General features: G+C 42.9%; 1 protein-coding gene across 1 annotated transcript in view; it reads left to right on the top strand.

The window, feature by feature from the left end:
* The window catches only part of FAM227B (family with sequence similarity 227 member B), a 756,766-nt gene that overhangs the window by 168,557 nt on the left and 563,217 nt on the right, over positions 1-24,992 (top strand). The window contains exon 12 of the mRNA XM_075345811.1: positions 3,252-3,372. Within this exon, the coding sequence (XP_075201926.1) occupies positions 3,252-3,372 (121 nt within the window). The remainder of the gene's footprint in view (positions 1-3,251; positions 3,373-24,992) is intronic.

Raw genomic sequence — 24,992 nt, 5'->3', positions numbered from 1 at the left:
TATTTCATGTCAGATTGAGAAAAACATGCAGATGTGTCTTTATAGAGAGCGGACGGAAACGTCTGGTTTTAATTAAATGAGGGAGTCGGAGTCGGAGTTGTGGAGTCAGAATTGGAGTCGGAATCAGGGAAATTGAGGAGTCTGAGTCGGAGTTGGAAGTTTGGCCTACCGATTCCACAGTCCTGGTTGTCAGGGGTGGTGCTTTAGGCAAAATATATTAAGAAGCACCCTTTCACTTCTGGCAGTCATTGAAAGTTCTAACAGTCATTTCCTCACCAATCTAATATTTATTACATGTTCAGTGGTTTGAATATTCCTTTAGTTCTATCATCTATGATACTATCTGCTGAGCTCTGATATCTTATTTTATCATATGTGATACTGACTGCTTAGCCATTATATCTAATCCTATAATCTATAATAATGTTTGCTAGCTCCGATATCTAACCCTTTTCATCTATGATACTGTTTGTTGAACTGTTGTATTATACCCAATGATGTGTGATTATGTCTGCTTATCCACTGTATCGTGGAGAAAAATAAATAGTAAATGAAAGGCTCTTGTATAGCGCCAATAATTTCCAGAGCACTTTACAGATACAGTATAATCATCTCTATTCCCATTGGGGCCCACAATCAAGATAGGAGGTGCATCTCAATAAATTAAAATATCATGAAAAAATTAAATCATTTCAGTAGTTCAATACAAAAAGAATAACCAATATATTATATAGAGTCATTACACACAGAGTGATCTATTTCAAGTGTTCATTTCTATTAATGTTGATGATTATGGCTTACAGCTAATGAAAACCCAAAAGTCATTATCTCAGAAAATTAGAATATTATATAAGACCAACTGAAAAAAATGATTTTAAGCTGTAATGTTGGCCTACTGAAAAGTATGTGCAGTAAATTCACTCAATGCATGGTCGGGGCTCCTTTTGCATGAATTACTGCATCAATGAGCGGTGGCATGGAGGCGATCAGTCTGTGACGCTGCTGAGGTGTTATGGAAGCCCAGGTTGCTTTGATAGCAGCCTTCAGCTTGTCTGCATTGTTGGGTCTGGTGTCTCTCACCTTTCTCTGAACAATACCTCATAGATTCTCTATTGGGTTTAAGTGAGGCGAGTTTGCTGGCCAATCAAGCACACTGATACTGTGGTTATTAAACCAGGTATTGGTACTTTTGGCAGTGTGGACAGGTGTTAAGTCCTGCTGGAAAATTAAATTTCCATCTCCAAAAAGCTTGTCGGCAGAGGTAAGCATGAAGTGCTCTAAAATTTCCTGGTAGACGGTTGCGCTGACTTTGGTCTTCATAAAACACATTGGGCCTACAACAGGAGATGACATGGCTCCCTAAAACATCACTGATTGTGGAAACTTCACACTAGACCTCAAGCAGCTTGGATTGTGGCCTCTTCTCTCTTCCTCCAGACTGTGGGACCTTGATTTCCAAATGAAATGTAAAATTTGCTTTCATCTGAAAACAACATCTTGGACCACTGAGCAACAGTCTAGTTCTTTTTCTCCTTGGCCCAGCTAAAACGCTTCTGATGTTGTCAATTGGTCATGAGTGGCTTGACACAAGGAATGCGACAATTGTAGTCCATGTCCTGGATACATCTGTGTGTGGTTGCTCTTGAAGCACTGACTCCAGCAGCAGTCCACTTCTTGTGAATCTCCTCTACATTTTTGAATGGCCTTTTTTAACAATCCTATCAAGGCTGCGGTTATCCCAGTTACTTGTGCACCTTTTTCTATTACACTTGTGCACCTTTTTCTACTTCCACTCAACTTTCCATTAATATGCTTGGATACAGCCCTCTGTGATCAGCCAGCTTCTTTAGCAATGATCTTTTGTGGCTTACCCTCCTTGTGGAATGTGTCAATGACTGCCTTCTGGACATCTGTCAAGCCAACAGTCTTTCCCATGATTGTGTAGCCTACTGCAGCAGACTAAGGGACCATTTTAAACGCTTAGGAAGCCTTTGCATGTGTATTGTGGTAATTATTTTAATTTTCTGAGATAATGTCTTTTGGGTTTTCATTGGCTGTAAGCCATAATCATCAACATTAACAGAAATAAACACTTATAATAGGTCAATCTGTTTGAAATTACGCTATATAATATAGGTTTCCCTTTTTGTATTAAATTATTACAATAAATCTTTTTTTATGATATTCTAATTTATTGAGATGCACCTGTACCTATCAGTATGTCTTTGTAGTGTGGGAGGAAACCTGAGTACCCAGAGGAGACCCATACAAATATATGTAGAGAACATACAGTATAAACACCTTGGAGACCTTAGTGCTGGAAGGCGGCTACAGCACTAACCACTGAGCCACCATGGTACCCTTTCATATGTGGTACTGTCTATTGAGTTTAGGTATCTAAGTCTTACATGTGTGATATTGTGCTACACCAGTGTATCTAATCATATTTGAAGAGCTTCTAAGGGCATCATATTAGTACTCTGCCTGCTATGCAAGTTTTCCTTAGGCTATAATGTGTGATACAATCTGCTGAGCCTTAAGCGGGCTTTACACACTGCGATATCGGTCCCGATATCGCTAGTGTGGGTACCCGCCCCCATCTGTTGCGCAACACGGGCAAATCGCTGTCCGTGCCGCACAACATCGCCCAGACCCGTCACACATACTTACCTGCCCGGCGACGTCACTGTGACCGGCGAACCGCCTCCTTTCTAAGGGGTGGTCCGTGCGGCGTCACAGCGACGTCACTGAGCGGCCGCCCAATAGCAGCGGAGGGGCGGAGCTGAGTGGGACGTAACATCCCGCCCACCTCCTTCCTTCCGCATAGCGGCCGGGAGGCAGGTAAGGAGAGCTTCCTCGTTCCTGCGGTGTCACACGGAGCGATGTGTGCTGCCGCAGGAACGAGGAACAACCTCGTTACTGCTGCAGTAACGATTTTTGAGAATGGACCCCCATGTCACCGATGAGCGATTTTGCACGTTTTTGCAACGATGCAAAATCGCTCATCGGTGTCACACGCAACGGCATCGCTAATGCAGCCGGATGTGCGTCACCAATTCCGTGACCCCAACGAGTTCGCATTAGCGATGTCGTAGCGTGTAAAGCCCCTTTTAGTATGTATTTTATTTATTTATTTTACTCAATTATATAGCACCATTAATTCTACTGTGCTTTACAGACATCATCTAGACTATTATGTGTGATACATAAACTATGTTATTCTATGACTATCATGTGAAATTTAATTTTAGGTATAAAGCCAGTGCCATGTTCCTGGGAAAAATGGGATTTAAATGTACTTGAATGCCAGAAAAATTATCAAAACTGTAATGAAAATGTTATCACTGCTCAGAATTGCAATTTAACTGGTATGTAAAACACGTGCAATTTATGTTTTCTAAGTTTATACACTGCAAATTTGTTTAGCCTTGTGATTGCTAATAAAACCTTTTGTAATAGTATGCATCTATCTTTTAACTTAATGTTCTCTTTTTCCTTCATCATTTCCTGACAATATATTGAATGTTTAGAGAACATAAGGCTTAGGCCATAAATCAGAGATATCTCTAAAATCTGAAAAGATCCTGGTATGAAAAGATTTTGGCCCTGATTCATCAAACCGTTTTGACAGATATTATAGTGTCAAACACTTTGAGTGGCAAAACAATTTCACAATTCGAGGTTGTGGTTTGTTAAAAAACATTGCAACCTTTGTTATTGTCATGGCTCAGTTTGGAGATTTGAACTAGTGACCTATTGTTGCACCGACTATCTGCTGGGCTATTGCCTTTTCTTCCCTGTCCAAATGCTGGTGGTTCCAATTGTTTCTCATTTTCCCATTTTGGTCTGTCCTATCATATTTTGGGTTGGGTATTATATTTTCACCTTTCACTGCACTTCCTTGTTGGCTATACCTCTATGTGGATTTAAAAGTTCTAGTCCTTCAGCTAAGGGGTTAACCTTATTGGGTAAAACTAGTTTCATTCATGAAGTGAGTCATTTTGTTTTTCTTTCCAGCAACTTTACCTTTCAGCTCTTTAAGGTTTCTGGGTGTTTTTACATTATCCGCCTATTAGTGGCTCTATTTAGCTTTTCCTCTTTACCTTATATAAATGTGTTTTATTTTTTTCCACACTGGCTTTTTGTATTCTCCTGCACACATACCTCTCTCCTTGTTGGCAGTGTGTTGCATACTCTCCTCTGTTCCTTCAGGAGGTCTAAGAAACCCCTTTGCAGACGTTTAGTGAGCCAGGTCCGAGGTTGTGTTTTGAGTTTAGGTGTTTAGGATCTTTCTAGTCTGTACAGGGACCAGCTGGGTGCTGGTGCAGCATCTCACTGTAGTAGGTTTTTCCTTTTCCCATTACCCATGTGTAAGAGTGTTTACGTTCATAACATTATAGCCAGCCCTTAGTGTGTTCTGGGGCGGCAGCATGGATCGAGTTAACATGGTGGCCAGACAATTACAACCATTATCCTTGGATGTTGAGGATATCAAGCATTGACAACAACTCACGTTTAGCTCCTCCAAATGTCTTAGGCCAACAGAGGATCGCAGTGAACCCAATGCAACCTTGCTAAATTGCTTCAACGGGGACAGAAGTAAGTTCTCAATCTTTTTTGCCTTGTGTAAATTATATGTCTGCCTACATTCTGAATGCTTTGGGTCTGAAAGTCAGTGAGTGGGCACATAGTATTGTTTTTGCTCCATAGCGATCCACAGACTTAGACATTTTCTTTGCCTAAGGATTCCCTGGTGTTGTCCTATATTGACATTTTTTTGGGCTCTTGGCCTCGTTTATGATAACCCTGACAAAGTCGCTGTGGCTAAATCTAACATCCACAAGATGGTTCACAGAAGCCGTATAGCTGAGAACTACTGCTCACAGTTTAGGCACTGGGCAGTACATCTCCTAGAAAAACCTTGATCTCAGAGTCAGTTCTGCCAAGGGCTTTCAGATCAGATTAAGTATATGATGGAATACAGTAAATGTCCTCAGTCCTGGAGGAGTCACAGGGGGGTATAGAACTCGAAGCATCAGCTCATTTTTGTTTATACTGTGATCATGTGGGTCACATTGTGGTTCAGTGTTTCAAATATATGAATTTCTAAAATGTAAAGATGCAGTTTTCAAGAGTCTGAGATTGTCTCTTGAACAAGCATCTGTTTGTTTTTTCAGATACAGTCATATGAAAAGGTTTGTGCACCCCTATTAATGTTAACCTTTTTTCTTTATAACAATTTGGGTTTTTGCAACAGCTATTTCAGTTTCATATATCTAATAACTGAAGGACTGAGTAATATTTCTGGATTGAAATGAGGTTTATTGTACTAACAGAAAATGTGCAATCCGCATTCAAACAAAATTTGACCGGTGCAAAAGTATGGGCACCTCAACATAAAAGTGACATTAATATTTTGTAGATCCTCCTTTTGCAAAAATAACAGCCTCTAGTTGCTTCCTGTAGCTTTTAATGAGTTCCTGGATCCTGGATGAAGATATATTTGACCATTCCTGTTTACAAAACAATTCCAGTTCAGTTAAGTTTGATGGTCGCCGAGCATGGACAGCCCGCTTCAAATCATCCCACAGATTTTCAATGATATTCAGGTCTGGGGACTGGGATGGCCATTCCAGAACATTGTAATTGTTCCTCTGCATGACTGCCTGAGTAGATTTGGAGCGGTGTTTTGAATCATTGTCTTGCTGAAATATCCATCCCCTGCGTAACTTCAATTTCGTCACTGATTCTTGCAGATTATTGTCAAGAATCTGCTGATACTGAGTTGAATCCATGCGACCCTCAACTTTAACAAAATTCCCGGTGCCGGCATTGGCCACACAGCCCCAAAGCATGATGGAACCTCCACCATATTTTACTGTGGGTAGCAAGTGCCTTTCTTGGAATGTCATGTTTTTTTGCCTCCATGCATAACGCCTTTTTGTATGACCAAACAACTCAATCTTTGTTTCATCAGTCCAAAGGACCTTCTTCTAAAATGTAACTGGCTTGTCCAAATGTGCTTTTGCATACCTCAGGCGACTCTGTTTGTGGCATGCTTGCAGAAACGGCTTCTTTCGCATCACTCTCCCATACAGCTTCTCCTTGTGCAACGTGCGCTGTATTGTTGACTGATGCACATTGACACCATCTGCAGCAAGATGATGCTGCATGTCTTTGGAGGTGGTCTGTGGATTGTACTTGACTATTCTCACCATTCTTCTTCTCTGCCTTTCTGATATTTTTCTTGGCCTGCCACTTCTGGGCTTAACAAGAAGTGTACCTGTGTTCTTCCATTTCCTTACTATGTTCCTCACAGTGGAAACTGACAGTTTAAATCTCTGAGACAACTTTTTGTATCCTTTCCCTGAACAACTATGTTGAATAATCTTTATTTTCAGATCATTTGAGAGTTGTTTTGAGGAGCCCATGATGCCACTCTTCATAGGAGATTCAAATAGGAGAACAACTTGCAAGTGGCCACCTTAAATACCTTTTCTCATGATTTGATACACATGCCTATGAAGTTCAAAGCTCAATGAGGTTACAAAACCAATTTAGTGCTTTAGTAAGTCAGTAAAAAGTAGTTAGGAGTGTTCAAATCAAGAAATTGATAAGGGTGCCCATACTTTTGCACCGGTCAAATTTTGTTTAAATGCGGATTGCACATTTTCTGTTAGTACAATAAACCTCATTTAAATCCAGAAATATTACTCAGTCCATCAGTTATTAGATATATGAAACTGAAATAGCTGTTGCAAAAACCCAAATTGTTATAAAGAAAAAAGGTTAACATTAATAGGGGTGCCCAAACTTTTTCATATGACTGTATACTTGGAGACTAAGCCTGGTTTAGTTTTTAAGCCTGCATTTGTGGATTCAGGTATTGTCTTCAATCTAATTAATCATGTTTTTGCTGTAAACTGCAGTTATGGTTTCTCTCCGCCTTCCCATTCAAGTTTCAGCAATTGATAACTCTCCTTTTTCACAAAGTCACTTTACTGTGAAAGTCGAGAATGTATGTTTTGAAGGTAGGAGTGTTACATACTAAATCCCTTTCAGTTATGATTTTTACTTCTCTACCTTCAAAGTTAGTGTTAGGCCTGACATGGTAAATTAAGCATAATCCTGTAATCAGTTGGGAGATTCAAAAGGTCATGTGGTAACTCTTGCTTTTTCAGATGTCTGTCAACATCTTTGGCTTCTGTGAGGCCTCACCTTCCAGAACTAATTCAGGACTAATATGTTTTTTTCTGAAACGGATTGTGATGTTCTTCCATCACATAGGTCATATCATTATGCTATTGACTTAATACCAAGAGCTAAAATGCCTAAAGCTTGGTTCTTTAATGTTTCTCTTCCAGAAAGGGAGGTCTTGAAAGAGTAAATGCGTCTGGCTAAGGGACATATACAGCCATCCACCTCCTCAGTCACCGTTGTCTTTCAAAAAATCATAAATTACATTTTTCACTCTCTGATGGGTGGATTTGTGGTAATGTACCTGGATGACTTATTGATTTACTCCAGCACACAGCAGCAGCATTGTGAGCATGTCAGACAGGTTCTCCAGGTTCTACTTGATAATCATTTGCTAAACTAGTGTAATGTCAAATTGAAGTACAGCAGATTCAGTTCTTAGGACATTTGGCTTCTGTATCGCGTTTCGAATGCACTCCTTCAAGGTGCAGGCAGTCCTTGATTGGGTTCAACCAAGTAACCTGAAAGTCTTACAGAGATTTCTTGGCTTTGCAAATTTTTATTGGAAGTTCATTAAGATCTTTTTGGTCATAGTCAAGCTTTTAACTAACATGACTAACAACGGAATAGATTTTTCTTCTTGGTCAGCCAAGGTGGTAAATGCTTTTTCAACTCTCAAGACAGCTTTATGTAAGGCTCCTGTTCTCAGTCAACCTTAGGTCAATTTGCCTTTCTTTCTCAAGGTAGTTGCTCCATCTATTCAGATTGGAGCTGTTCTTTTGCAGAAAAAAGTGAGTATCTACATCCTTGTGCATTTTACTTCCAGAAATTCTCTCAAGCAGACTCTATTAATGTTACAGGTGACTGAAAATCCTTTGAGGAATGGAGAAATTGGTTAGAGGAGGCAAGATATAGGCTGACTATCTTTGTTAATCATGAAAACAAGTGGTACATTGATGCTGCTAAATGCTTAAACACCAGACAGGCTTAGTGGTCCCTTGTTCTTTGCTCAGTTTGATTGTGTGGTTACTTATCTCCCTGGATTTAAGAATGCCAAAGCTGATGCTTTGTTCTATATCTTTGTCACAGAGTTGAAGGATGAAAATCCAGTCAAGATTCAAATGCTGATGGTCCCATTTGTCTTTGTACTCTTGGTTTGCTCCTCTCCAAGTGTTTCTCACTTTTCTGTTTGGGTCTGGCCTATCACATTCTGGGTTGGGTTTTATATTTTCACCTTTCACTACAATTCCTTGCTGGCTATACCTCTAAGTGGACCTGAGTTTAGGAGTTCCAACCCTTCAGCTAAGAGGTTTACCTTTTTTTGGGTAAACACCAGTTTACGTCCTGCAGTGAGTTGGTTTGTTTTTGAACCTTAGTTGCTTATTTGTAGCTCTGTTTGGCTTTTCCTCTCTACCTTACATTAACATGTTTTATTTTTCTCACTCTGTTTTGTATCTTCCAGAACACCTTCCTCTTCTCTTGTTAGCAAGATGGCCTATTAGACAGTCCGGTCCGAGGTGGTGTTTTGAGTTGTGCTACTGTGATCTTTCTAGTCTGTACAGGGACCAGTCGAATGTGGGTGTGGTGTCTTCTTGTAGTAGGTCTTCCAAGTTCCCATTACCTGTGTGAGATTGTTCATGTTCATAAGAATGGTTTTCATATCAGTTTCCCCTGGCTTCACCAAAATGCACTGAACAGGGGAGTGACCAAACAGCTCATCTAATTCATCACATACATTATGTATCTTACTCCAGAAATCTTATTCCTGTCCTGTCTCTGACTGGAATGAAATTTGTGACAAGGCGCACTTTTCAGATGCACCGAATTCAGTAAGAGTAGTTTGATTAAGAGAAGTATCTGACTTTAACATACCCCCTCATCAATACTTGTGTAATCAATGTCAATATTGATAAATTGGGGCCATTGTCAATGGTACTGTTGGCTGACATTTTTTTTTAAATAAAAAACAAAAAGCCACAATAGTAGTTGATGATGTATGCAAAAACTACAGGCTTATGTGGTGGATGGACCAGGCAGCAGATAATGTTGTGGTGTTGGCTATATTATATGATCTCTCTGGTTTGTTTTGTTTCTGTTCCTGTAATCCTCCATGTTGTGATGATTAAAAATGTAATGGTTGCTATACATCCCAAGTAAAATAGTTCAATCTCCGACAATGTCTGAGTGTTGATGATTGTGTTAAAAGCTGGAATCTGTAACAATAATTTTTCCAAACTAATTGAATAGTTACTTAATAGCCTGGATATTCTGTATATTTGATTGTTTATATAATGATATTCTTTGGATATACATCTTTTTACCATATCCAATAATGTAAGATATAATATATTATAAAAAGTATCCTGACACCATTATAGATGTATCAATCCTTATCTTGACAAGCAACGTGTTACCCTACTAATGTAATCATGCCAAAGCACTGTACACTGTTTTAATGTAGCCAATGAATGACGAAGTACATTTGGGAAGTTAGGCTATAGTTTAATTTTTGAAATCCGCCATATGTCACTTTATGTAGCAACTTTTCTTTAACTATCCATGTTTAGAGATATTTGCTAATGGCACATTGTACTTTGTGTTAGTACTGTAATACATTTGTGTTGATATGTTTTAAATTTACTGAAAAAGAACGCCTGAAATTTCTTAATAAAAAAGTTGGAATTACATTTGGCTTTTGCATAGCCAATTTTGCTTAAATAGTTTTTGCTCGCCATACCGTATTTCTAGAAACTCTTAGGCTTTAATAAAGAGGAAAGCCTCACAGAAACAACTGACTGAATTTTGAAAACTACACCTCTCAAAGAATTAATCTAAAAAAATTCTGTGAATAGAGCTGGGTAGACTCGCAAAAAAACGAGATCGGCGGGTCCCTGCTCTCTTGTAAAAAAAATACGGATCCTGTCTGAAATCCGCCCCATGTAAGTCTATGGGGAGCAGAATCCAGATATTAAAAATGGTGGTAGAAGGGATAGAGGAATGGGAGCGCGTGTGAGCGACTTACCAAGGCTCCGGCATGGCTGTACGCTGCTTTCAGACCTCGCATTCACTGTCTGGGCCACTGATTACAGTTAGATGTGCAGTCAGACATGCCTCCACCCTGAGCAGCTGCGTGTCAGCTGACAGCACCCAATCACAGGCGCCAAGACAGCTGGTGGGCGGGGAGAGCAGTGTAAAGGAGCCCATACACTCTAGCATTTACCGTGAGCCTAGAATATATGGGCTCCGTCCAGGTTAGTGGGCTTGACTGGCTTGGTTAGTGAGCTTTGCCACCCCTGTACCTTCTTATCTGGGGGTCTCACGGGGAGTTAGAAAAAGAATGTTTATTCTGACTGGAAACATTGGACGGCATTTTGAACATGCCCCTATCTAGTGATAGATGGCATGTTGAAATTACGTCCTACCTGGAAGGAGTCCATACATTCTAGCATCTACCATCAGTATCGTGGTATAAAAATAAAAAAATAAATAAAACAATTGGAGCAGAGTCCCCCTGGTTTTATGATACCCAGCACAGATAAAACCCACGGCTACAGCCCCAGCCCTGCACTTATCTTGGCTGTATATCAAAAGAAGAGCAACCGCATGCGGCTTTTTTTTATTATTTAAATAAATAATTTAAAAAAACGATGTGCGTTTCCCCCCAATTTTGATACCCATCTAAGATAAAGCCCCACAACTGGGAGCTGGTATTCTCAGGCTGGAGAGACCCAGCCTAAAAATAGCAGCCTCCAGCCGCCCGGAATTGCAGCAGCCATTAGATGTGATAAGCCCAGTGCTTTACCGGCTCTTCCCGATTGCCCTGATGCGGTGGCATTCGGGGTAATAAGGGGTTAATAACAGCCCACAGCTGCTACTAAACCCTAGATTAATGATGGCAGATGTCTATGAGACATCCGCATCATTAATCTGTAAATGCCGCAAAAACGATGGGGGCGGATGCGATCGCAAATGCGATCGCACGATTAATTGTAACGTGTAAAGCAGCCTTTAGGCTGTGTGCACACGTTGCGTCCAGTTACTTGCAGTTGAAAAACGCATCCTCTGGCAGAAATTGTCTTTGTAAAATTTGGTTTGGACCACAAAAACGCTAAAAATACACATGCGTTTTTACCGTGTTTTGACCGCGTTATACATGCTTTTTCATTGCTTAAAGTCACATGCGTTTTCATTACAAATACACGACTAAATAAAGTTTTAACATTCAAACACTGAAAAAAATGTAAAAAAATGAAAAAAAAATCATGATTATAATCATACACAAAATAGCTAATTTTATTAAAATGATAACTGTGATCTAATATTTATGTCTAAAATAATGTTAAAATATAGTTTTTCATTAATTTAATTGTCGGACTATATATGTGTGTAAAGGGGCACATCATTACGTCAATTTAATGCCAAAAACGCATGCGTTTATTTGGTCAAAAAAGCATGCATTCTGCACCAAAAAAGCATGTAAAATGCTAGGAATTTGATTGTGTGTGCGTTTTGAAAAATCTCATTGACTCCAATGTTAGCAAAACGCTGCCAAAATGGCAAAAACAATTGACATGCTGCTTCTCTAAACAAATTTTCTGCAACTAAAACGCTGCATTTTTAACAGCATTGTATGCACAAAAAAGCCCTATTTCCCATAAGCGGGCTTTACACACTGCGATCTCGCTAGCGAGATCGCAAGCGATCGTACCCGCCCCGTCGGTTGTGCGACACGGTCACATTGCTGCCCGTGCTGCACAACCTCACTTAACCCCGTCACACGCACTTACCTGCCCTGCGACGGCAGGCATCCAATAGAAGCGGAGGGGCAGAGATGAGCGGGACGTAACATCCCGCCCACCTCCTTCTTTTCACATTGCCGGTGGAGGCAGATAAGGAGATGTTCGTCGCTTCTGCGGTGTCACACATAGCGATGTGTGGTGCCGCAGGAACGAGGAACAACATCGCTAATAAGCAGAGAACGATTTTTTGTTTCAGGACGACCTCTCCGCAGCAAACGATTTTGACCACTTTTGCGATCGTTTAAGGTCGCTCATAAGTGTCACACACTGCGATATCGTTAATGACGCTGGATGTGCGTCACAAACACCGTGATCCCGACGATAATTCATTAATGATATCGTAGCGTGTAAAGCCCGCTATAGACTTTGCTTGGAAATCAAAACGCATGCATTTTTGCATTAAAACGCTGCAGTTCAAAACGCTGCGGAAAACGCATGAAAAAAATGCAACATGCGCACACAGCCTTATGGTTCCCAGTATATGGCAACACAAAACCAGGGGTATTTTTCAAAAAGTGTATTTATTCTACAGAAATAATAAAGAAGGGAATTTTGTTACTTACCGTAAATTCCTTTTCTTCTAGCTCTTATTGGGAGACCCAGACGATTGGGGTATAGCTACTGCCCTCCGGAGGCCACACAAAGCACTACACTAAAAAGTGCAAGGCCCCTCCCCCTCTGGCTATACCCCCCCGTGGTATCACGGGTTCTCCAGTTTTAGTGCCAAAGCAAGAAGGAGGAAGCCAATAACTGGTTTAAACAAATTAACTCCGAATAACGTCGGAGAACTGAAAAACCGTTCAACATGAACAACATGTGTACCCGCAAACAACCAAGAAATCCCGAAGGACAACAGGGCGGGTGCTGGGTCTCCCAATAAGAGCTAGAAGAAAAGGAATTTACGGTAAGTAACAAAATTCCCTTCTTCTTCAGCGCTCTATTGGGAGACCCAGACGATTGGGACGTCCAAAAGCTGTCCCTGGGTGGGTAAAGAGATACCTCATGTTAGAGCTGCAAAACAGCCCTCCCCTACGGGGATGTCACTGCCGCCTGCAGGACTCTTCTACCTAAGCTGGCATCCGCCGAAGCATAGGTATGCACCTGATAATGTTTGGTGAAAGTGTGCAGACTCGACCAGGTAGCTGCCTGGCACACCTGTTGAGCCGAAGCCTGGTGTCGTAGCGCCCAGGACGCACTCACGGCTCTGGTTGAATGGGCTTTCAGCCCTGAAAGAACCGGAAGCCCTGCAAAACGGTAGGCTTCCAGAATTGGTTCTTTGATCCATCGAGCCAGGGTGGCTTTAGAAGCCTGCAACCTCTTGCGCGTACCAGCGACAAGGGCATCGGAACGGCGTACGGGCGCCGTGCGTGAAATGTAGATTCTGAGTGCTCTCACCAGATCTAGCAAACGTAAATCATTCTCATACCGGTGAACCGGATGAGTGCAAAAGGACGGTAAGGAGATATCCTGATTAAGATGAAACGAGGATACTACCTTAGGGAGAAACTCCGGAATGATGCGCAGCACTACCTTGTCCTGGTGAAACACCAGGAAGGGAGCCTTGGATGACAGAGCTGCCAGCTCAGACACTCGCCGAAGCGATGTGATCGCAACGAGAAACGCCACCTTCTGTGACAGGCGAGAAAAGGAAACTTCCTTCAGAGGCTCGAAAGGCGGCTTCTGGAGAGCAACTAGAACCCTGTTCAGATCCCATGGATCCAACGGCCGCTTGTACGGGGTTACGATATGACAAACCCCCTGCGGGAACGTGCGCACCTTAGAAAGACGTGCTAGACGCTTCTGAAAAAACACGGATAGTGCTGAGACTTGCCCTTTGAGGGAGTCTAGCGACAAGCCCTTTTCTAACTCCTATTGTAGGAAGGAAAGAAAGATAGGCAATGCAAATGGCCAGGGAGACACTCCCTGAGTAGAGCACCAGATTAAGAAAACCTTCCACGTTCTGTGGGAGATCTTAGCAGACGTGGGCTTCCTAGCCTGTCTCATGGTGGCAACGACCCCTTGGGATAATCCTGAAGACGCTAGGATCCAGGACACACAAGCCACACAGTCAGGTTCAGGGCCGCAGAATTCCGATGGAGAAAACGGCCCTTGAGACAGTAAGTCTGGTCGGTCTGTTAGTGACCCCGGTCGGCCGACCGTGAGATGCCACAGATCCGGGTACCACGATCTCCTCGGCCAGTCTGGTGCGACGAGTATGACGCGGCTGCAATCGGATCTGATTTTTTTCGCAGTACTCTGGGCAAGAGTGCCAGAGGTGGAAACACATATGTGAGCCGGAACTGCGACCAATCTTGCACTAAGGCGTCTGCCGCCAGAGCTCTGTGATCGCGCGATCGTGCCATAAATGCCGGGACCTCCGAGACGCCATTAGGTCGACGTCCGGCCCCCCCCCAGCGGCAACAGATTTCCTGAAACACGTCCGGGTGAAGGGACCATTCCCCCGCGTCCATGCCCTGGCGACTGAGGAAGCCCGCTTCCCAGTTTTCTACGCCCGGGATGTGAACTGCGGATATGGTGGATGCTGTGTCCTCCACCCACATGAGGATTCGCCGGACTTCCTGGAAGGCTGCTGACTGCGTGTCCCTCCTTGGTGGTTGATGTATGCCACCGCTGTGGAGATGTCCGACTGGATTCGGATCTGCTCCCTTCTAGCCACTTTTGGAAAGCTAATAGGGTAAGATACCCTGCCCCGATTTCCAGCACATCGAACTGAAGGGTGGACTCCTGCTGAGTCCACGTCCCCTGAGCCATGTGGCGGAGACAAACTGCTCCCCACCCTGACAGACTCATATCTGTCGTGACCACTGCCCAGGATGGGGGCTATGGCAATGAGGTGGGAATAAGCCACTATTGCAGAGAGTCCTCGGCCGTCAGGGAAAGGGAGACTTCCCGTCCAGGGAGGTTGACTGCCCATCCCATTGGTCCCATTGCCGTTGGCGCAGATGAAACTGCGCAAAGAGAACTGCCTCGATGGCTGCCACCATCTTCCTTAGGAAGTGCATGAGGCGCCTTAAGGGGTGCGACTGGCCTTGAAGGAGAGACTGCACCTCTGTCCGCAGTGAACGCTGCTGGTTCAGCGGAAGCTTCACTATGGCTGATAGAGTATGAAACTCCATGCCGAGATACGTTAGTGATTGAGTCGGAGACAGATTTGACCTTGCCAAATTGATGATCCACCCGAAAGTCTGGAGAGTCTCCAGCGTAACATTCAGGCTGCGTTGGCATGCCTCGAGGGAGGTTGCTTTGACGAGTAGATCGTCCAAGTACGGAATCACCGGGTGTCCGTGAGAGTGCAAGACTGCTACCACTGCTGCCATGACCTTGGTGCCCACCCGTGGGGCTGTCGCCAGACTAAATGGCAGAGCTACGAACAGAAGATGTTCGTCTCCTATCACAAAACGTAGAAAACGTTGGTGCTCCGTAGCAATTGGCACGTGGAGATAGGCATCTTTGATGTCTGTTGAGGCAAGGAAGTCTCCTCGAGACATTGAGGCAATGACGGATCGGAGGGATCCCATCCGGAACCGCCTGGCGTTCGCATGCTCGTTGAGCAGTTTCAGAACCAGAACAGGACGGAAGGAACCGTCCATTTTTGGAGCCACAAAGAGATTGGAGTACAAACCCTCGCCCTCGTTCCTGAGGGGGGACAGAGATCACCACTCCTTCTGCTCTTAGAGCGTCCACCGCCTGCAGCAGGGCATCTGCTCGGTGGAGAGGTGGGGCCGTTCTGAAGAATGGAGTCGGAGGACGAGAACAGAACACTGTCCTGTGCACGTGAGCACAATGTCCGTCACCCACCGGTCTGTGACCTGTGGCAGCTAAATGTCGCCAAAGGCGGGGGAGTCTGCCATCAACCGCGGATGCGGAGAGAGAGAGAGAGAGAGAGCTGAGAGTCCTGAGGAGACCGCCTTGGTAGCGGTTCCTCCGACTGCCTTCCTTGGGCGAGATTGAGCCCGGCCGGAATCTGAGCCCGTCTGAGGTTTTGTAGCCATTTTGCACGAGGACAATTGGGACCTGCCGGAACTTGGGAAGGACCGAAACCTCGACTGTACTTTTAGGACAGCATTAACCGGGTAAGTCGCAGTGCAGACATTGCGGGGTTACGGACGCCTCTGCGGTACAGATGTCCCTGCTCAAGGTCAGCTGCGCAAGAACAGCAGAAAAGGTTAAGTTGCCAATACGGCTGTGGATGCCGGAGCAACCGACACGCCGATAGCCTCCTAGACAGATTTCAACCAGAGTCCATCTGTCTGTGAATGGCATCTTGAAGTGAAGCCCCATCTCCAGCGCAACTATGGCTCTATATGCAAGCCTGGAGATTGGAGAATCCACCTTTGGACCCTGGGTCCAGCGCTGACCACGTTAGGGGAAAAAAGGGATAACGTGTATCCTAAAAACGTTTGGAGAAGACGCTTATCTGGTAAGCGTGGTGTTCCTGGACTGCTTCTCTGAAGTCAGCGTGGCTAGAAAAATACTCAATATCTGCGTGAGACACTGAAAAGGAACTTCTCCTGTTCGTCTCCTATCTCCACTGGGGGAGCTGAGGGAGAAAGATCCAACCTTCCATTGATGGACGGTATAGGATCATTCCGTATGGCGTTACCACCCGGTGTATCCGGATTGAGAGCGATGTCAGTATCAAAGCCCTGAAGAGCTGCCTTTTGTTCAAGTAGATTGCCCATGGGTGCAAGTCTCTATATTATGACTACTCCGTCCCTGTCCATGGACAGGGTTGACAGGAGGTTTCTTTGGCCACAACTAGTAGAGACCCCGGCAGACGAAGTGCTAGAGACCCCGGCAAACGACGTGCTACAGGGGAGCATGCACACAATGGGACGGTGTCATGAACAGCATCCCATGTAGTAAAAGCAGCACTGAAATCTGTGTTGCTTTTTTGCCGCTGCCGACTAGCCATCTAGAAGTATATAGCCAAGATTGGTGGCCGTACATTGCAATGTATAGCATACAGGCATAAAGTACAAATGACCACTGCAGCACAAGCAATACAAGCAGCATAGAAGCCTGTGCCCTGGCACCCCTGCTCTTCTGCTGCTGTATACTAGTCATCTAGGGGAATATAGCCCAGAAGAGTGACCCTACAGTGCAATGTATAGCATACAAGCACAAGTACAAATGAACACTGCAGCACATGCAATCCAAGCAGCATAGAAGCCTGTGCCCTGGCACCTCTGCTCTTCTGCTGCTGTAGACTGGTCATCTAGGGGAATATAGCCCAGAAGAGTGACCATACAGTGCAATGTATAGCATACAAGCACAAGTACAAATGCACACTGCAGCCCATGCAATACAAGCAGCATAGAAAAAAACCTGTGCCCCAGCACCCTTGGTTTTCTGCTGCTGTAGTCTAGCCATTCCAGAAGAATATAGCTAATACTAGCGACTGTACAGTGCAGTGTATAGCATATCAGCATAAACACAAATGAACACCTCAGTCGTGCAATACAAGCAGCCTAGAAAGCCTGTGCCTTAGCACACCTGCTTTCCTGCTGCTGATGTGTCGCTCCCCAGCGGGCATATAGCGACCTATGTAGTTAAAAACAACACATGTATACACTGCAGTTAAATCGTGGTCAGCACTATTGTGCCTCTTACCGCCCGCCTATAAGCGGGTGTATGATCGCCACTGTCCTGCCTTGGTGCCCCGAGCTCTGCAGTAATGGCTGCCGGCTTCTTCCCCAGCTCGTGTGAGTAGGGGCGGGCCGTGGGCGTGCCCCCAAGGCAGAGCGGGAATCCGGCGTCCGACAGAGTGCAGTGAGAGGGCTGGAGCATGTAAAAAGGCTCCAGCCCTCGGCGCTGCTGATTGCTCAGCGCCTGTCCCCTTCCCTGAGTGACAGGGAGGGGGCGGGAACGAAGCGGCACTAGGCCGCAGAAGCCGGGGGCTGGAGTTATAAGCGCCGCCGCCGTAAAAGCGCGGTCGGCGCCCAGTCCCCGGCGAACTACAAGTCCCAGCCGCGCCGCCGCTCCCGGAGCGTCCGGCGCGGTAGTTCCCAAAACACAAAGTCACTCAGCAAAGCTGCAGTGACTGTAACCCATTACTGTCCCCGGCGCACTAGCACACCCAGCAAGTCTGGAGTGTGCTGTGCCTGTGTGTACGGGGACACAGAGTACCTGTAATGGTGCAGGGCCATGTCCCTGAACGGTACTCCAGCTCCGTATCCAGCAGGTTCAAATGGGTCTGTGGATGGAGCCCGGCGTCAGAGCTTTGAGGCCGGCAGGATCCCACTTCCTCAGAGCCCCTCAGGGGGATGTGGAAGGAAAGCAGCATGTGGGCTCCAGCCTCCGTACCAGCAATAGGTACCTCAACCTTACAACACCATCCAGGGGTGAGAAGGGAGCATGCTGGGGACACTATATGTGTCCTCTTTTCTTCCATCCGAAATAGTCAGCAGCTGCTGCTGACTAAAATCTGTGGAGCTATGCGTGGATGTCTGACCTCCTTCGCACACAAAGCTAAAACTGGAGAACCCGTGATACCACGGGGGGGTATAGCCAGAGGGGGAGGGGCCTTGCACTTTTTAGTGTAGTGCTTTGTGTGGCCTCCGGAGGGCAGTAGCTATACCCCATTCGTCTGGGTCTCCCAATAGAGCGCTGAAGAAACATAAATAAAGCTACATAAATTTGGTATCATCATAGTGGTTTAATTTCTCCATGGCTTGTGGCCTCGGTATTCAGACTGCACTGCAACCAAGGACAGTCCTATGTTTCAAATACACCCATAGGCTTGTATCTATGTGTGATCCAAATACTGCAGCCACTCGCAGCATGCTGTGATTGTTTTCTCATGCCGGTTATAAGAAACAAATCGCAGATCTGCATTGCCCTATAGTATTACATTGGTCTGAGTGCTATCTGATAAAACATTAGATAGCACTCGATCATATTATATGCTCTAGGGAGCGTACCCTTAAAAAGTTCTTCCCTGTTTCAGCTTGATTTTGAAGCACGATCCATATTGGATGGCCCATAGAATTATGGTTTCACTAGTTTTAAACGAGTGCAATGCACAAAATAGTTAACTAACCAATTTACAGAAGCCACCAGGAGGGACACGCCAACGTTGCTGATCGAATTAAGATTGCTCTCAGTGAGAGAAACAAAATTAAAATTTTGTAGTTGGGATACCTTTTAATGGCTAACTAAAATAAAAATAAAATATGATGTTATAAAGCAAGCTTACTAGACATCTCAGGTCTCTTCCTCAGGCATGGTATGACAAAATATCTGAAGAAACACAAATATATACAGATTTCTTCAGATATTTTGTCATACCATGCCTGAGAAAGAGACCTGAGATGTCTTGAAAGCTTGCTTTATAACATCATATTTTATTTTTATTTTAGTTAGCCATTAAAAGGTATCACAACTACAAAATTTTAATTTTGTTTCTGTCACTGAGAGCAATCAATCATTTTTCAACTGGCTAACATGGTACCAAAACCTTTTTCTTTTAACGAATGATCGAATTAAGGCACACAGCCGTAATTTGTTGCTTCTTCCCCGACATGCAGGTATATCATGTGATGGGTCATATATAAAAATATTTTGTTATTCCTTGTTTGCACGCTGCACTTTATTTGGTTCTGTGTATAATTAACATTTTAAGTGGATGCGGGTTTAAGGATTGTTATTCTACATATAACTGGGCGCAACTTAGCAATTGTAATATATGAACAAACTTCTGTCCATAAACGAACGGATACTGGCATTGCCTTATTAATATTTTATGTACATAAATGGACACCATTTGCGTAATTATAATGCATAATAATAATTGGTGGTTTGATAATTATGATTATGGATAAAAAAAAAAACAATGGCAGAATTGCATTTTTTCACCATTTCACTCCACTTGGAATTTGTTTTATCTGTTTTCCAGTTCAATGTATGGTAAAATGAAGGGTGTCATTCAAAACTACAATGTGTGCCTTGCAAAACAAGCCTTCATATCTATGTCAAGAAAAACAATTATAAAAATGTTTTGCTTTTGGAAGAAGGGGAGGAAATAATTAAAAGAAAAAAAAATGAAAAATCCCTTGTTTTTTAAGTACTTCAGAACTGCCTATAGATTTTTAATGTCTAGGCAGTCCACACATTACTGTGCATTGACATTCTAAAATGTCACTGCATGGTATGCGCTTGCAGGAGTGGCAGCTGTGGGGGTGGGAAGCTGGCTGTCCGACACAGCCAGACTCCCCAAAGAGACTATAACTGATTTATTATCATGTTTACATTCCCAATCTGTGTTTGCACAATGCTGAATCAGCATTTGTATATAAAATTAGAAAGCGGTGGCACCAACCCTGCTTTCTCCTCAGGACCGAGTGAAAATATAATTGCTTGGTGTATGGAAGAATCCAAAGCGGCTGGTTCCTGATTCCCAGTCAGTCCTGCAAGGGGCTGAAATTCCCCTGTAACTGGGGCTAATTTACCAGGCCCTGTTACAGGGAAAATCAGCAATAAAATAATGTATTAATTTGCTAAAATAACTCCCCTTTACTACTCCCCCACAAGGTCTTTTAAGCACAATGTGTAAATTAAATTAAAAAAGAAAAACATTAATAAATAAACTAAAGCAAAAAAAAGACACCACCAGTCTAAATAGTTATTTCTATCTCCGTCCTCTTTGACAAAAAAATATTTTCAATGTATAAAAATAATTTCTATGGAACAGAAAACAGAATGTAATATATATATTTTAGTGATGTTTTCTGGGTGTAAAAAAAATGAAAATAGTGAAAAATAGACATCTATTTTTTATTACATTTTCACCAATATCAGCAAAAAAGTAATATAAAAGTAATTTTGTGCTGTGCTGATGTCATATCTATGTGACCAGAAGGGGCAGAGCCTCAGCCAACAGAAAAATAATGTTGCTTCCTGGTATCAGCGATGTTGGCTGAGGCCCAGCCCCCTCTGGTCACATGGCTATGACATCAGCACAGGTCCTTCTAGTCACATAGTAAAATAATTATATTATAGAATTAGCATAAATAACAGGTGGAGGATGGATAGACAGGGGGGTGGGAATCACTATGAATACCTACCCCAGCTATCAGCTGATCAGAGGCTGCTGTAATTCAAAAAGCTGCTCATTTTACAAACTTTACTTGCTTGTGTTTCAAAACCTATACATCCTAGCTGACAACTAAAGGTATGTATAGAATCATCCTGATAGTGCCAGTATGGCACTGGCTTTAGGTTATATGGGAAAATCCTGCTGATTGCTGCTATTTAAGATCTATTAAAAGAAAGCACATGTATGATTAAACTTCCTCTAACAACCACCATGTTCATTGTACGGATTCATTTATAATGGTATTATACCTAATCTGGTTGTAGTACTACTGATCTACAAACTGCACCCTTTCATAAGCATGAGTGTATCTATACCATATAGCACATCTGCACTAATCTTATGACCCGACGTGATGACTTCGGATTGTTATTTGTAATTTATGCTGTTGTAGGTCACTGTCGTTAGAAACCTGAAAGACCACTGAGATTTTAAGTGGGACTTCACAATCCCAGGCTAGTGGCGCCTCTTCAAAGTCCACAACTAATAATATTTGGTTGATATCAACAGCTAGTAAAAGTTGAGTCCAGCATGTTTTGAGAAAGAAGCACTTTCCTTGATCAGAGAATTAAAATTTAGCCCTTGCAGGCCGTTTTACTATGTACTGTAGCTGGTGACCAGTACAGTTGTACTCCGCATCACAGAAAGCCTCAGTTAATTAACAAGCTTCTGATGAAGCCTACAAAGTCTATGCTTTCTGTTAAATCCGTCTCCAAGTCTGTGTGGGCTCTCAGCCAGCAGCAATGGGCTCCTGTTTGCTGAGCTGTGCATTCCTCAATGGTCTGTTGCACAATTGTTGAGGGTCCTGGGGTGCGAAACCTCACCGATCTGCAGACATTTCAAGAGCAGGCTAAATCTGAAATATCAGGAGGAAAATATATTTACAATTTAAAATTTTATTCCCATCTTTATAAATCATACATTTTTATATCATAGCTCTATTACCCCTATAGTTCTGCTGTAGCTACAGTAGATTTTGGCAAATTTGCTCCAATACAAAAATTGAGTAGATACAGTAAGTCTGATGTTAAGGCCGTAAATATTAATGCGGACAGCCTTAATATTTACAACCAAATTTGCAAAAGGACTGGTATTAACCCCTTCACCCCAGGCGATTTTCCATTTGTTGTTTGTTTTTTGCTCTCCTTCTTCCAAGAGCCATAGCTTTTTAATTTTTACGTCAATCTTGCTTGTTTTTTTGTGGGACAAGTTGTACTTTTAAATTAAACCATAACTTTTACCATATAGTGTACTGGAAAATGGCAAAAAAATTTACAGCAGCAAAAAAAGTGCGATTGCATGATTGTTTTTGGGATATTTTATTCACTGTGTTCACTATATGGTAAAACAGTGTGATGCCTCAGGTCGGTACAAGTTCATAGACACCAAACAAGTATAGGTTTACTTTTATCTAAGGGGTTAAAAAAAAATCTGAAGTTTGTCCCAAAAAATGTTGCACACTTTTTGCGCTATATTCCGCAACCCATAGTGTTCTCATTTTTCGGGATATGGGGCTCAGTGATGGCTGTTTTTTTGCATCTCAAGTTGACGTTTTTAGTGGTACCATTTTTGCGCAGATGCTATGTTTTAATCGCCTGTTATTGCATTTTGCGCAAAATTTGCAACAACCAAAAATGTTGGTGTTTGGAATTTTTTGCCACTACGCTGTTTACTGATCAGATTAATTGATTTCATATTTTCATAGATCGGGCATTTCTAAACGCAGCGATACGAAATATGTGTATCTTTTTTATTTTTTTAACACTTTAATTTTCAATGGGGCAAATGGGGGGTGATTTGAACTTTTAGGTTATTTTTTAAAACTTTTTTATTACTTTTTTTATGTTGCTAGTCCCCCTAGGGGGCTAAAAGGATCAGCAGTCTGATCGCTGATTCATTTCTCCTCATCAGAGCAGCATCTCTCTGATCAGGAGAAATGCTGTGTTCTTGTTACAGCCGCCGCTCTGTCAGGTGTAACAGGAACTACGTCATGATACCAACATGGGCCATCACATGACCCTGTGCTACCATGGCAACCATCGGCTCCCTGTGATCACGTCACGGGACCTCCGATGGCGGCGGGGAAAGGAGGGTTCCCTGCTGCGGTACTTTAAATCACGCTGTCACATTTTGACAGCACAATTTAAGGTGTTAACAGGCATGAATGGATTGCGGATCCACCTGCTCCTGCAAGGCACACGTCTGCTGTTCAAATCAGCAGACGTGTGGGAATCACTGCCAGATCATTGCAGCAGCCGGTGGTGATCACCCCTTCATGATTTAGGATGTACCATTACGTCCTTGGTCGTAAAGAGGTTAACCACATACTACTTGGGTTATAATTGTTTCATATTGACCATAGGATTTAAGAATCGTATTACAGCAAGTTCAGCCTGAATCACCAATCTGAAATACTGTGGCAGCTATTAAAAACCTTTTCACTGGGCAGCTATATTCTAAAATTGGACTAATATGGGTGTCAGACACTCTCCGAGGCTCTATCCAAACTTTCACTTTCAGTTTTAATATATTCATTTTAATTACTATTATGTTTATATTCAAAAGTGTTTTACATGATATTTATGAAATATATAGATTTTATGTGGCCCTTGGAAGTGAAGTTGTGATAAGTGAAATTTTAAGTACCTTTGTTATACTATACTTTTTATAAAAAATGTTTTAGTCTAATAAAATACTTTACTATAGCGCTTCTCCCTAGTTTCCAATGTACCAGGGTTCATCAGGGGAACAAGGATAATTTTTTCTTTTTCTTTTATTATATGGTGTACGGGTTATTATGCAACTCCTCCCCTTTTCCGATCATGTGATTGAGTGTTCCAAGCCTCAATTCCAATCTTCACCTTGGTATAAAGATGGCTGTGGCTCTTGCACATTCAGGTATCATCCTCATTTCCAGATCTTGGCACACAGCTGTCTTCTTCTGGAGTCCCTGGACTTGGGACTCCTGAGTATTAATTTTCTTTGTTCCCCTGATGAACCCTGGTATAATGGAAACTAGGGAGAAACGCGTCGGGACGTTTTTTGGAAATTCAGATAAGTAATTTATTATCTTTGGTGTGTCATTTTGGACAGGGTCACTGTAGGGTTGGCCTAGGGCATCCCGACAGTGAATGGAGGCACCCAAAACAGTTATGGTGTCACACCCTACATTGCTAGGTAGGGATTTCTAGGGCTTATTAGGGTCATTTGCCCTTGAATACTTATTGATTGAAAGGGGTTATTCTCTGTTTTTCCTTCCTAGCATGCGAGTATTATTTACTGTATCTGTGATATCTTCATGTGACTGCTATTGCCCCCTCAATCAAGTTTTTCGTTTGTGAACCCGGCCCCACCCAATAGCCAGTCCACATTATACGTATATATAGCCTGGGTCTCAGCTTCCCATACATGGTAAGTTTTTTAACTGCATGAGAGGACACACACAAGCTAGGGACCCCAACGTAGAGAAATACTTTGGCGTAGTGTTGGGGCTCTGTTGCATTGATCAATTCAATAGCTAAATTTCTCTTTATTCATATGTTCATGGCAGTAATGCAGATTCCATTTTTCATATTTTCATTCTTACATATAGCTATTGAATTTTTCATGTCAGTATTCACACAGCAGTTTCTGCTTTTCATATATTCCCCTTACATAGTCACTGGTGTGCATACCTTCTCTCCATATAGTGCTATTGCCCCCTGACCTATTGTGGTACCTTGTTCAATTTTAATTTACATGTGTGTCCTTTTTGGGCCTTTTAACTTATCTATTAAAAGTTAATTTTTAACAGGGTTCAGCTTTGGAAACTTACCACTGTTGCAAGACAGTACAACATGTGCAGTGCTTACAAGCTCTTTCCTATTGAGCTTTAACCACTA

Source organism: Anomaloglossus baeobatrachus, chromosome 4 (genome assembly GCF_048569485.1).
Source record: "Anomaloglossus baeobatrachus isolate aAnoBae1 chromosome 4, aAnoBae1.hap1, whole genome shotgun sequence".
Classification (NCBI taxonomy): domain Eukaryota; kingdom Metazoa; phylum Chordata; class Amphibia; order Anura; family Aromobatidae; genus Anomaloglossus; species Anomaloglossus baeobatrachus.
The sequence above is the reverse complement of the archived record's forward strand: the minus strand, read 5'-3'. Positions and strand labels throughout refer to the sequence as shown.